The sequence below is a fragment of the Spermophilus citellus genome (assembly GCF_964194105.1).
Source record: "Spermophilus citellus genome assembly, chromosome: 1".
Lineage (NCBI taxonomy): Eukaryota > Metazoa > Chordata > Mammalia > Rodentia > Sciuridae > Spermophilus > Spermophilus citellus.
Genome location: NC_138182.1, coordinates 37,497,234 through 37,509,589, shown reverse-complemented (window position 1 = coordinate 37,509,589; position 12,356 = coordinate 37,497,234). Strand labels below are relative to the sequence as shown.

At 34.0% G+C, this 12,356-nt stretch overlaps 1 protein-coding gene across 2 annotated transcripts in view; it reads right to left on the bottom strand.

Moving 5' to 3' along the window:
- INTS6 (integrator complex subunit 6) overlaps positions 1-12,356 on the bottom strand; it is a 91,037-nt gene that overhangs the window by 32,122 nt on the left and 46,559 nt on the right. For both annotated transcript variants that reach the window (XM_081266624.1, XM_081266625.1), the window contains one exon: positions 2,623-2,806. In XM_081266624.1, the coding sequence (XP_081122750.1) occupies positions 2,623-2,806 (184 nt within the window). The remainder of the gene's footprint in view (positions 1-2,622; positions 2,807-12,356) is intronic.

Genomic DNA, 12,356 nt, shown 5'->3' with positions numbered 1-12,356 from the left:
TGAGGTTTAACTGCATCTTTCAAAACTCTGCTCAAATGTCACTTCCTAACTACTTAAGAATACTCATTCTCTTGGGGCTGGGGTTGTGGCTCAGGGGTAGAACACTCGCCTAGCATGCTTGAGGCACTGAGTTTGATCCTCAGCACCACATAAATGCAAAATAAAGATATTGTGTCTACTTAAAACTAAAAAATAAATATTAAAAAAAAAGAATACTCATTCTCAGTCTCAAGTTGCTCTCTACACCCAAATCCTTAATTTTTCCTCTTCATAGTAGGCAGCACCCCCCAAAATACGATTTATTCATTTGACATGATTATTATCTGTTATAACCCAATCCAAAGATATAAGTTTTCTGTCTATTGTTCCTAATCTATTTCCAGCATCTAGAACACTTATTAGGCACAAAGTAAGCACTCATGAAATTACCTTATAATACAAGAACAATGCATACAATGACAATTGCATATTTTTAAAAGCATAAAAAAATATAATAACATACTAATTATTTTGGCAATATAGGTGAATTTTTCTAATTTTTCCTTAATAAACATGAATTACTCTTTAGCTCACGCACTAATACAACCTTCCTCGCACTAAGTTAAAAAAAAACAACACAGGAATTGTTAGTATTGTTCACATATTTGTATAGTAAAATACCAATGGATATTCACTTTTTTGTTGTTACTACTTTTCTGGTGGCATTCTCTCCAAACCTTTCTTTAGTGAACATTCTTTCTTTTAAATTAAAAAAGAAAGATAAACATTATTCAGATATATGAAAAGGTGAGTGGCATTTGTGCAGTTTCCCATTACTGCTTGCAAGAGCATGAAAAGGGGCAAATGAACAACCACATGAGGTAGGATCCAGGAAGTATATTTAGGGAAAACTTCCAAATTTCTTGATTAAAATTTTGGGTCATTGAAAGATATTACCAAGGGTGACTTCGGAATCTTCTCCTCTGGAGATGTTCCTTTCAAAGAATAAACAAAATAACTTTAGTACATTACTGCCCAAAGGCAAGGATATCAACTACTACATGATTCTCAAGGTTCTTTTCAGACCCTTTCTGACTGTACCACTCACTTGATTTCACACTCTGAATATTCTTGATCATTAAAGAAAAAAGTTATAGTACACACAGTGCCATAACTTCATCATAATTCTAAGTTCAAACTAAGTAATTCATAGTAAGAAATTTCCAACCTGAGAATGTCTAAATTACATCCTTAGAGCCCTTTGCAATCTGTTAAGTAAAAACCTTAGAGTTAAAAAAAAAAAAGGGTGTGTGTGTGTGGATTTTAACAAGTAGATCAGTTCAAAGCTGAAAACTAAAATTTCATGAATACAAATGTAGATCTCCAAAGAAACCATAGAGACTCTATCACTGAACAATGTTATACATGTATAGGAAATTGCTATCAGTGAATTTGTAAAATTTAGATGACATGCTGTCCCTCAAAAAAATACACACATACATTTTTAAAAATTCTGTAAACTGTGAAGGCATTACAACAGTTCAGAGTATTCTATAAAATGGGAGCATTAACAGTATGAATAACAATTATCTCATCTACTTCTATGTATGTGTAGGGCTGTGCGTGTGTGTCTGTGTGTATGTGTATATGTGTGTGTGTATGCGGCTAATCGTTTTTTGCCTGAGAAATTTGCAAATTTATGAAATCCATAGAATTTTAGAACAAAGACATTTAAAATATTAATTAGAACTTGTATTTTCTCTGAACTTCCGTAGCTAATCTCTCAATAGAGCACTGATTGTGTCTAAAGACTATGTTGGAGGTCCCTCTCATAGTTCAAATTTTAGTATCAAATTTCTTAGGTGAGAACTACAGTGTTTCTGAAAACAAAAACCCCATGTATTTCTTGTTCATTACTTTAGCTCTGCTGGGCCGGGTTTGTGGCTCAATGGTAGAACACTTGCATGCATGAGGTACTTGAGTTCAATCCCGGGTACCACATAAAAATAAAAAAATAAATTACTGCAGCTCTGAACCATGGAACAATAGCTGACACACAGTAGGCATTTGATATATATCTATATGAAATTAATCCACTTGTTAACCAATTTCACATTATAGAACACCTGTGACTATTATATAAGATCCTAATTTATGTGCACTAAACATGGTGGCTACCTGACTTGATGAATAAGTGATAAAAAAGCTGGATGAAACCTCTTGCCCATTTCCTTTAACCTATCTAATCTCCTTACCTCTGAGAAAAACATCACTTAACCAGGCATATCCCATCAAATGGGTAATAAAATGCTTGTAAAAACATAGTTCACAGAAAATAATGCTTTATCATTTCAAAATCATTGATAATTTTTGTAGGTAGGAAAATTTAAGAACATCAAATATCAGCATTTTCTATATAGATAAAAAAATTACCATTCGTTATGAGACCAACAGTAACCACAAGTATTCAAATCAAGAACACAGACCATCATTAATAATTGCAATTTTAAACCATATGTGTATTAATTCTTAATATTTAACTTGTTAAACAAAAACAAACATGGAATTTTTAAAACCTACATTTTAACTCTTCAGATAAACGCTGCTTTAAGTCACTGAATTACTACCAGCAAAAAAACTTACCGCCTGTCACTTCACACATTGGTGTGATTGCAGAGTCATCCAAAGGCACACCTGTCAACTGCTCTGATTCTACTGACATGGTGCCAGGCAACCGCAACACTAATGCAAACAGTCTCTGATCCCAACGAAAAGGTTCCTTGGTCAGTTCACTTCCAGGCAAAGGGGAATTAAGAGGTAAGTGGAGCTGAAAATAATGGAGGGGGGGGGGGGAGAAATCAGTAAGACTTCCACACAGTATTTTTTTTTTAAGCCTTTTTAATAAAAAGCCATGTTATATTAAAACTCCATTGAATCTCTTATCACTCCAAAAACAAGCTTAAAAGTAAAAACTTATTCAGATATACCCAATATAATGCATGATATTGTTAGACTTCACTCTGAAGACCCGAATTGAAAAAACAGATTCTGTAATACTGTAATACACTTCAGATTAAATGCAACTAACTACCAGGGTCTAAACTGCTTCAAAATAAATCTTTAATCATTAAAAACAATCCAATGATAGATATTATTTGTGTGTGTGAGACGGGAGATGGGGGGTGGGGAGAAGGAGGGGGTGACATAACCTCCCAGGTCCATGTCAGTATTTTTTCTGTTATACCACAACAGCCTCAAACATCTCTACAGTTCTTTTTTTTTTCAGAAGTAGAATCTTTTTTTAAAAATCAGTATCTTTTAAATATATAATATATATATTATATATTTAAAGAGAGAGAGAGAGAGAGAGAGAATTTTTTAATATTTATTTTTTAGTTATCGGCGGACACAACATCTTTGTTTGTATGTGGTGCTGAGGATCGAACCCGGGCCGCACACATGCCAGGCGAGCGCGCTACTGCTTGAGCCACATCCCCAGCCCAATATCTTTTAAATATATATATATATCTTTTAATTTTACATATTATTATTTTACTTATTTTTATGTGGTACTGAGGATCAACCCCAGTGCCTCACATGCTAGGAAAGCACTCTACCATTGAGCTATCACCCTAGCCCTTTACACTTCTTAACAATTTTACATATGCTTCATTTTATACAGGAGATACTCACCCCAAAGTATTTGCATAAAAGTAAATTTTTTCACAATTACATATTAAAGGTATTAAATATATCTAAGTAAATGTAGAAGGATTTGAGGGTTTTCCTATTTTTTCAATTTTTTATTTTAACTAGTTACACATGACATTAGAATGCACTTTGATACATCATATATAATGGGAATAAAATTTCTCATTTTTCTGGTTGTACATGATATAGAATCACACCAGTCATATTGTTATATATGTACATAGGGTAATAATGTCTGATTCAGTCTACTATCATCCTTCCTACCCCCATAAACTTATTTTTCTATGTTTTTTAATAGATATTTTTCCCCCACTCTCACCAGACATAAAATGATTCTAATGAGCATCTTTATACCAACAGAGAAAGTATACCAACAAGATTCTTATATCAATCTTAGTATCCAGACAGCACATTTTTCATGTGATGTAATAAAAATTTCATAATATAAAGTTCTTAGGGAAGGAAAAATGAAAGGGAGAGAGGGAAGGAGAAGAAAACAAAAGGAAAGTGAGGGAAAAGTAGAAGGGAAAGAAAGTTTGAATCAAAGCAAGCCTTTAGATCTAAACACCAGTGTTACAGTGAATTTGGGTAATACAGGATCAAGTTAATCACCACTACAACACAAAGTCAAATCCAGAATGTATATAACATTCTAGAACAAAACACCTGATTTCTCCAACCAATCAATAGCATGAAAAAGCCAAAGGTATGGAGTAGGGAGGGTTAAAACTGTTACAGGGGAGGGGACAAAAGCAAAGATTAAAAATGTATATGTTGTTGGAATCATTAATAATTTTAAGTGTGCTAATTGTGCTTAGGAAAATGAAAATCCTTATCATAAGATATACTTAAAAAAATCAAATCCAGAATCAATACACTTACTTTCTAAATATATTGGAGAATTTTTTTAATAGAACATATTTTTAAATTATTACTTCCAAAGTAATAGCCAGAGTTTGTACCAATTTATTAATAAAACAAGACAAAAACTCTTTCTTTACATCCTTCTTAAATTTCATAGATTTCTGACCTTAATAAATTGGGGATTTTAGACATTCTACACTGATTTAAGAGTCAAATTTCTTCACTAACTTACATCAAACCCTTAAAAAATCTGATTCTAGAAAGAGGTTGCTAGTGAAGCTGGGCTGTGCTGGCACCTCTCTCCCAAAGATTCATGCCAAGAGAATATGCATAAGACTCCTTTATCAAGATCAGCCAAGATTCTGTGACCATGGAAAAGAATCATGTGCTCTTCCTCTGGCATTGGCCCTATTTGAGTCAGAAGACAGAGGCAACAAGGAAGAAAAATGAGCTAGAATGTTCTTTGAGGAAGGTTCCCCAACCTCAAAAGACTTTGTGACACAGCTCAGAACTCCAGGCCCTTTTCACTGAACCTTCTCAGAAGACAAAGAGAAAGTACTGCTTAAGTTATCACCTTTTACTCCAGACCAACCACCTTTGAATTTGGGGAACACAGCTATTAAGTGCATGGTCATTTTCTAAGGTCACAGAAAAAACGAAATCCAGTGGCACTAGCTAAAGAGGCTTTCAATTGTTAATGTAGTTGCTCTGCAGAAATAATGGATACACACAACTGGAGAATCCAGAAAATAAGAGGCACTGCACAGACCACATACACACAATTAATCATGAAGTGATGAGGATCTGCCATTCCTGGTGGGCCTATAAATATACAATCATTTGGACAACAATATTCAATGAAGTAATTAGCCTTTGGCTATATAGTGCTAAATCTAGAATGTATTTCAAGTAAAAAGAAAAGCCAACCAGGGTCACAAGAATACTTTCTTTTTACACATAGCTATTTTAATTTTATACTTGTCAAATTTATTTTTTCTATTATTTTCTCCCCTAACTCATATCACCACCAATCTCTTACTACCGAAAGATGGTTGGAGTTAGAGAACATATTGGTAAAATAGGATGGAGTAACGGCAGGCAAACAGGAACTGAAAAAAATATTAAAATCTGACGGAAAAATATTCTTTAGAAGCTGGAATTACTCTAAATCTAAAAATTTTAGCTGAAATTCTAACAGCTTAAAATCACAAAGTGGAAGAGCCTTCATGAACATATGGACTGCTAATCAAAGACAACTGCATATAAATCAAGAAGAATAAAATTAATCATTAGAAAGATGTGCAATAAAAATAAATAGATACTTCCTAAAGGTGAAATTTTAAGAACACACAAGAGGAAATTCATATGGGCTATAACATGGAAAGATACTCAACTATACGGGTAATTAGGTAATGTAAATTATAAACAGCATTTGATACCATAAAATGAACAAAATTTTAAAATTTTGAAAACTCCAAGTGATGGTAAACTATAGAATAATGAAAACAATCCAACACTCCTGGTGGGCCTGTACATATACAATCATTTAAAGGACTATTTGATATCATCAAATAGAGCTGAACATAAGCATACCTTGCCACAGGTAAATTTCCCAGAGAAACTCATTTTCACACACACACACACAAAAGTCATAAAAAAGAATATTGCAGGACAGGGGTTGTGGCTTAGTGGTAGAGTGTTTGCCTAGCATGTGTGAGGCACTGGGTTCAATCCTCATTACCACATAAAAATAAAGTTATTATGTCCATCTACTGCTAAAAATATTAAAAAAAAAAAAAAAAGAAAAAGAAAAGAAACACTGCAGTGCACAGTCAATGGTAGAGCATGCACTTAACATGCACTAAGCCCTGAGTTCAATCCCCCATTCCACCAAATAATGAAACAAAACACCTTAACTACAGAATTATTTTGAAACAGAAGAAAAAAAATGAAAACAACCTACAAGTCCAATAAGGGAATCAATATACAAACTGTGGTCATTCGTAACACAGCTGAAATGAATAAACAATCACTAAGCTCCTTCATGGGTAGATCAACACAATTTTGGGGGGATAAATAACATATACACATAAAATAACATATACTATGTCTCCCCCCCCCACCCCCCGCATCACTGCCCCTGTTCAGTTTCATGTGATTTGGAACTTTATATAAATGAAACTATAGAGTATGACCCTCTTTGATTATGGCTTCTTTCATCAATATTATGGAGTGAAATTCATCCACAATATTGCATATAGCTATAGATAACTTGTTCTTATTGCATTATCATGTGTGAGAGAATACACCACAATCTATCCTTTTTGTATGAGACTCATTTGGGTTGTTTGGGTATATTATGAATAGCACACTATTCATATTCATTTATATATATATACACACACACACACACACACACACACACACACACACGCGCGCGCACACACGCACACACACACCTTGAATATACACACATATGTACACACCTTTATGGCAAAATATGCCTGCATTTACTGTTGGGTGTGCACTTAGGAGTGTAACTGCTCTATCATAGGGTATAAACATAATTACTTTTAGTAACTACTACCAAATGGTTTTCCCAAGTGGTTGTACACCCACCAGCAGTGTATGAAAGAACCATTTGCTAATTACCAACTTATTACTAGCTGTCTTTCATCTTAGCCATTTTGGTGTGTGTGTGTGTGTATGTGTGTGTGTGTATACATATGTGTGTAGTAGTATCTCAGAAGGGTTTCAACTTCCCTGATATCTATGGAAGTTGATCACCTTTGAATACACTTGCTGCCATTTCAATGTGTTCTTTTACAAGTGCCTATTAAAATGTTCTGCCTTTTTTTTTTCTTTTTGAGCTGCCTTTTTCTAACTGATTTGGAGAACTGTTAATGTATTGGAGGACTATTAATATATTCCAGATATCAGTCTCCTGTTAGATATAGGTACTTCCACTCTGTGACCACTTTCATTACGTTAGTGCTATCTTTTGATATTTCACATTTAGCACCTTTCCTGTCCTAAATATCATGAAGGTACTCTCCACTTTTTTCTAAAAGCCCTAGTATTTTTACTTAATTAACCCTAAAATACATGTGGAATTGAGTTTGGTATATGATAAGAGATGGGTAGAGATATGTTTTTCCCCAAATAGGCATCTGACACAGCACCATTTATTTAAAAGATCATCCTTTCTTTGCCACATTGGAACATCACCTCTTTCTTATGCTGGGTGACCATATGAGATTATTTCTGATTCAAAAACAGTATTTAGGGGCTGGGATTCTGGCTCAGGGGTAGAGTGCTTGCCTAGCATGCATGAAGCACTGGGTTCGATCCTCAGCACCACATAAAAATAAATAAAATAAAGGTATTGTATCTATCCACAACTAAAAAAAAAAAAATATTTTAAAAAACAGTATCAACTGGAAAGAAAGATGCAAAATGATATAAACTGAATAGCATCTCTAACACACTATTATAAGTAAGCAATATTTAGTATTATTTTTCTATTTGTATAACATATACATGTAGTAAAGTAAGAAAATATGGACCAGAAGACTATATATACCAAATTCACAACTGCTGTTTCTGGGAAAGAGAAGTGGGTGTTTTTAGTTTTTCAGGGGTTTTTTTGGGGGGGAGGGAGGTCACAGGTTGGGGATTGAACCCAGGAGTTCTTTACCATTGAGCTATATCTTCAGCCCTTTTTGTTTTTTGTTTTGAGACAGGGCCTAAGTTGCTGAGGATGGCCTTGCAATCCTCCTGTCTCAGCCTCCTGAGCCACTGGGATTAGACATGTGCCACTGAGCCTGGCAGAAGTTTGTTCTTAAACACTGCATTATACAGTCTATTACTGAAAACACAATCTGCATTTTAAGAAACTGAATATTGACTCATTGATGTAAAATGATTTTATTAAATGGGAAATACGAGATTTTATAATCACTTTCAGAAAAAAAGTGTTAAATCAATTTCTGAACCAAAATAGTGATTTTAGGTCACTAAATTAATGTATCTTACAAATATTTTTGGTTCCTTGTTTTAAAGTTGAAAATTCTGTAGTTTTTTTCCCAGTTACTTTTTGGGTTTTTTGGGGGTTTTTTCCCTGTTCTTTGATAATACTGAGGAATCAAACACCCAGTTTTATACATGCTAGACTAGTACTCTACCACTCAGCAGTCCATCACACCAGGTACTCTTTTATCCAACAGAAAGGAACAGCAATATTTGTCTTCATTCTTGCTTTCTCCTTCCAATTCTCAATACATGGATAATAACAACAAAAATAAACAATAATTATAGCTATCATATTTTCAGCATCATCCTATAAGCATCACATATAACATTTTAGAACAAATGAATGTGGTAGATACATTTGTGATCTCCATTTTAGAGATGAGATATAACATAAGATTATATGTTAGGAAACATTTGTAATCCCTGCTATATAATTAAATTTAGAACATCTAAGGAGGACTTTTAAAAACTGGATAAATCACATGTGATCAAATAATGCAGTAATTTTCCCATAACCATGGCATTACTGGCCTTTATTAGGGTCTTCACTAAGATTATACTTGGCAAAGCTTAAGTCCAATGGACAAATAAGTGAAAAAACTTAGTTTATATTCACAAAGATTTTTTAAGTTGGATACAATTTAAGTTTTCTACATTATTATTTTAAATAATTAATTTCAGAGATATTACCAATCCAGCTATTTTATGTAATTATCTTAGACGCCCACAGAAAAGAAAATGTAACTCCAATTTAAAGTTAGAAAGATCGTCTTATTTTTCCTTCTTTGAAGGCCTTACTACCCTTGCACTTGAGTCCTTCCTGAACTTCTTATCAAAAAGATAAACAAAACTTATTTCTAACATTAATGTGAAAAATAAATGGTACATCAGGTTGGTCTCTCAATAAGCATGCTCAAACTTTATTTATGAAAGCAGAATTTCCTCTTTATTTAATTATCTTATATTTGATGATGGTGCAGACCCTAATTATTTTACTTTGTTAAAATTGGGCTAAAAGCTCAACTTTAATTATTTAGTTATTTGTGATGTACCTACTATAAGCCTGACACTCTTTTAAGCTATAATAAGGATATAACAAGTCTAATAAACAAGATTGAAAATAACATTTTAGCACTCACTTTAAGAAAAAAACTATTCTAAAGCCTCAATTAACCAGGATTCTCATACATTAAACTGCAGAATATTATTTCAAAAAAAAAGTCAACAAATAGAAAAGACATCTTTAAATTCAGGAATTTAAATAGATGTCTGCTGGCATTCAAACTAATTGGCTCCTAGATGAGGATCACACCACAGTCCACCATGAGTTAAGGATTGACTGATATGTACCAACACTTGAAGGTGAAGGAACTTGCATATTCTGCCAAGTGGTTCTATTATTAAAGTAATCAAAATTATATATCCTCTCTTAATAGTACTTCCCACTTAAGGTTTAATGACCTATTTACTTAGCTGCCTATCCTCTGAGGTCCCATTCCCACAGTCTACAGAAAGTACAAGAAAAAGAGGGGCAAAGTAAGAATGTTAATCAGAGGGCTAGTGTTGTGGCTCACCGTAGAGAACTTGCCTAGTGTGAGGCACTGAGTTCAATCCTCAGCACCATATAAAAATAAATAAAATAAAGGTATTGTGTTCATCTACAACTAAAAAAAAAAAAAAAAAAAAGAAAGAAAGGTAATCAGAGATCAACCATCTCTCCATGTCCTGCCAAGAAACTGTGATCCCACCACCAACATATACATATATGGATAAAAACAATTTTCACAGAATATGAGGTCACAGAACCAAGTACTCCTATTTCCAAGAGCTATGGGTTTATTCTCTCCCTGTTTGTCGTCTAGCTCATCTGTATAGCCTGTGGATGTGCTAAATATGGAGAATACGAAGACATGAACTGTAAAACCTGCCTAACATCTGGAGTATAGGTTGAAGAAATAAACACTACACATGCTGGTACCACACTATTTCATCCAGTTCAATGGATAGTACTCATAATGAAAATTTATATGTAGACATACTCTCACTACAGCCCACATAGAACCTCAAATTCTTGTTTTATTAAAGAATACACAGAACTCGACCATATATAACGTCTTGTAATTTTTTTACTACACACACCAAACCATAACTTTTCTTTATAGTTTACTTCACTTACCCAGTACAAATGAATCTGGCATAATGTACTTCACTTACCCAGTACAAATGAATCTGGCAAATGATCATTATAAAGGTACAAATTTTAATAGAAAAAGATCTCATTATGTGAGACCTTTCTTTAAAAAATAAGAATGCAGACTGCAAATCAAGTTATAACTGGTTATTTAGTGAAGATAACACACTAAACATTGTAATTCCCTAACCTTCAAGAAAATATAATAATTATAATGTGTATAACATCAAAAATATGCATAAAGTACAGAGAAATAAATTATTATCCAGAGAAGGAAACTGGGAAGGCTTCCTAGAGGAAGTAGCATTGGGGCAAGTTTGAAGAGTAAAAGTTTACTGAGAAATCTAGAATGCCATGTAGTTTGGTGGGGAATGCAGAGTAGATATTACAATCAAAGACACAGGAGATGCAAAAAATAAAAAACAAATACTAGAATAAAACCTCAACTTTAGTTCTGCTGGAGCATAAAAAGCAGAGGAGAGAGATTAAAGACTAACAGAAAGGCTTGAAGCCTTTATAAATAGGTAGAATTTTAATTCAGGGAGATGGAGAAACAGTGGTCAGAGAGCACATGAGAGCAAAGAAACAGTAGCACTCAGGAAATCAGCAGCCCAGACTTGGGTCGAGCTTAGAGAAAATATGAAAAAAGGACAGATTTTTTCTTCAACTAGTCATTTCTTAGTCCTCTCTCTCCATTAAAACAAGTCTTAATGGTCTTTTTTAGGTCAAAGTGGCACTCTGAAGCATGCTGGGCATTGCAGCTCATTTTCACGCCTGTGGAAACCAGCCACCACATGAAAAAGCCTGAACTGGACTACTGGATGGAGAGAGAGAAGCCACATGCAAGAGTAGCAAGGTACCTCAGCCAAGTCAGGTATACAAAGGAGAACAACTTGTTTGTTCCAGATCCAACTAAGCCTTCAGCTGAAGGTAGCCAAACCACAGAATCTTAAGAAATAATGAACTGTTTTAAGCCACTAAGTTTTGGGATGATTTGTTATATAGCAATTAATAACTAAAGGTGATATTAAACCTAGCGGATACTTTCAGATTTAGCATCCTAGCAGCATTCAAACCTATTTGCCACACTTTTGAAGCATATTTCTTTGGCTTTCACATTCAAGTTTTCCTCGTCTTCTCTATTTGTGCTGTTCCTGTCTTTACCCTCTCTCCCAAACCAGACTCGACCTCTAATACCTAGGTGTTAAGTGCTGTAGATTCTCAAGGCTCAATTCTAGGCCTTGGCCAACTTATACTCTGAACCCTCAACCCACCTAGTCACAGCTTCAATTGCTTTTATATTAAATAATTTTCAAAAATTGTACATAACTCATCTCATAACTCATTGTACTTAACTATTCTTACTTGGCACTATTTCTTGAATGGCTCAAAGGTACCTCAAAAACTACAAATTCAAAACTGAACTTATGATTTTCTTCCATCCAAAATAGTCCTCCAGAACTCTATAGGCTCAATAAATGGCATCACTATCATCCAGTTTTGCAGACACCATCTCTCTGTTCCTTAAACCACGAGTGCAATGTCAAGTTCTACTGATTTAAACTTCCTAAATGTCTCA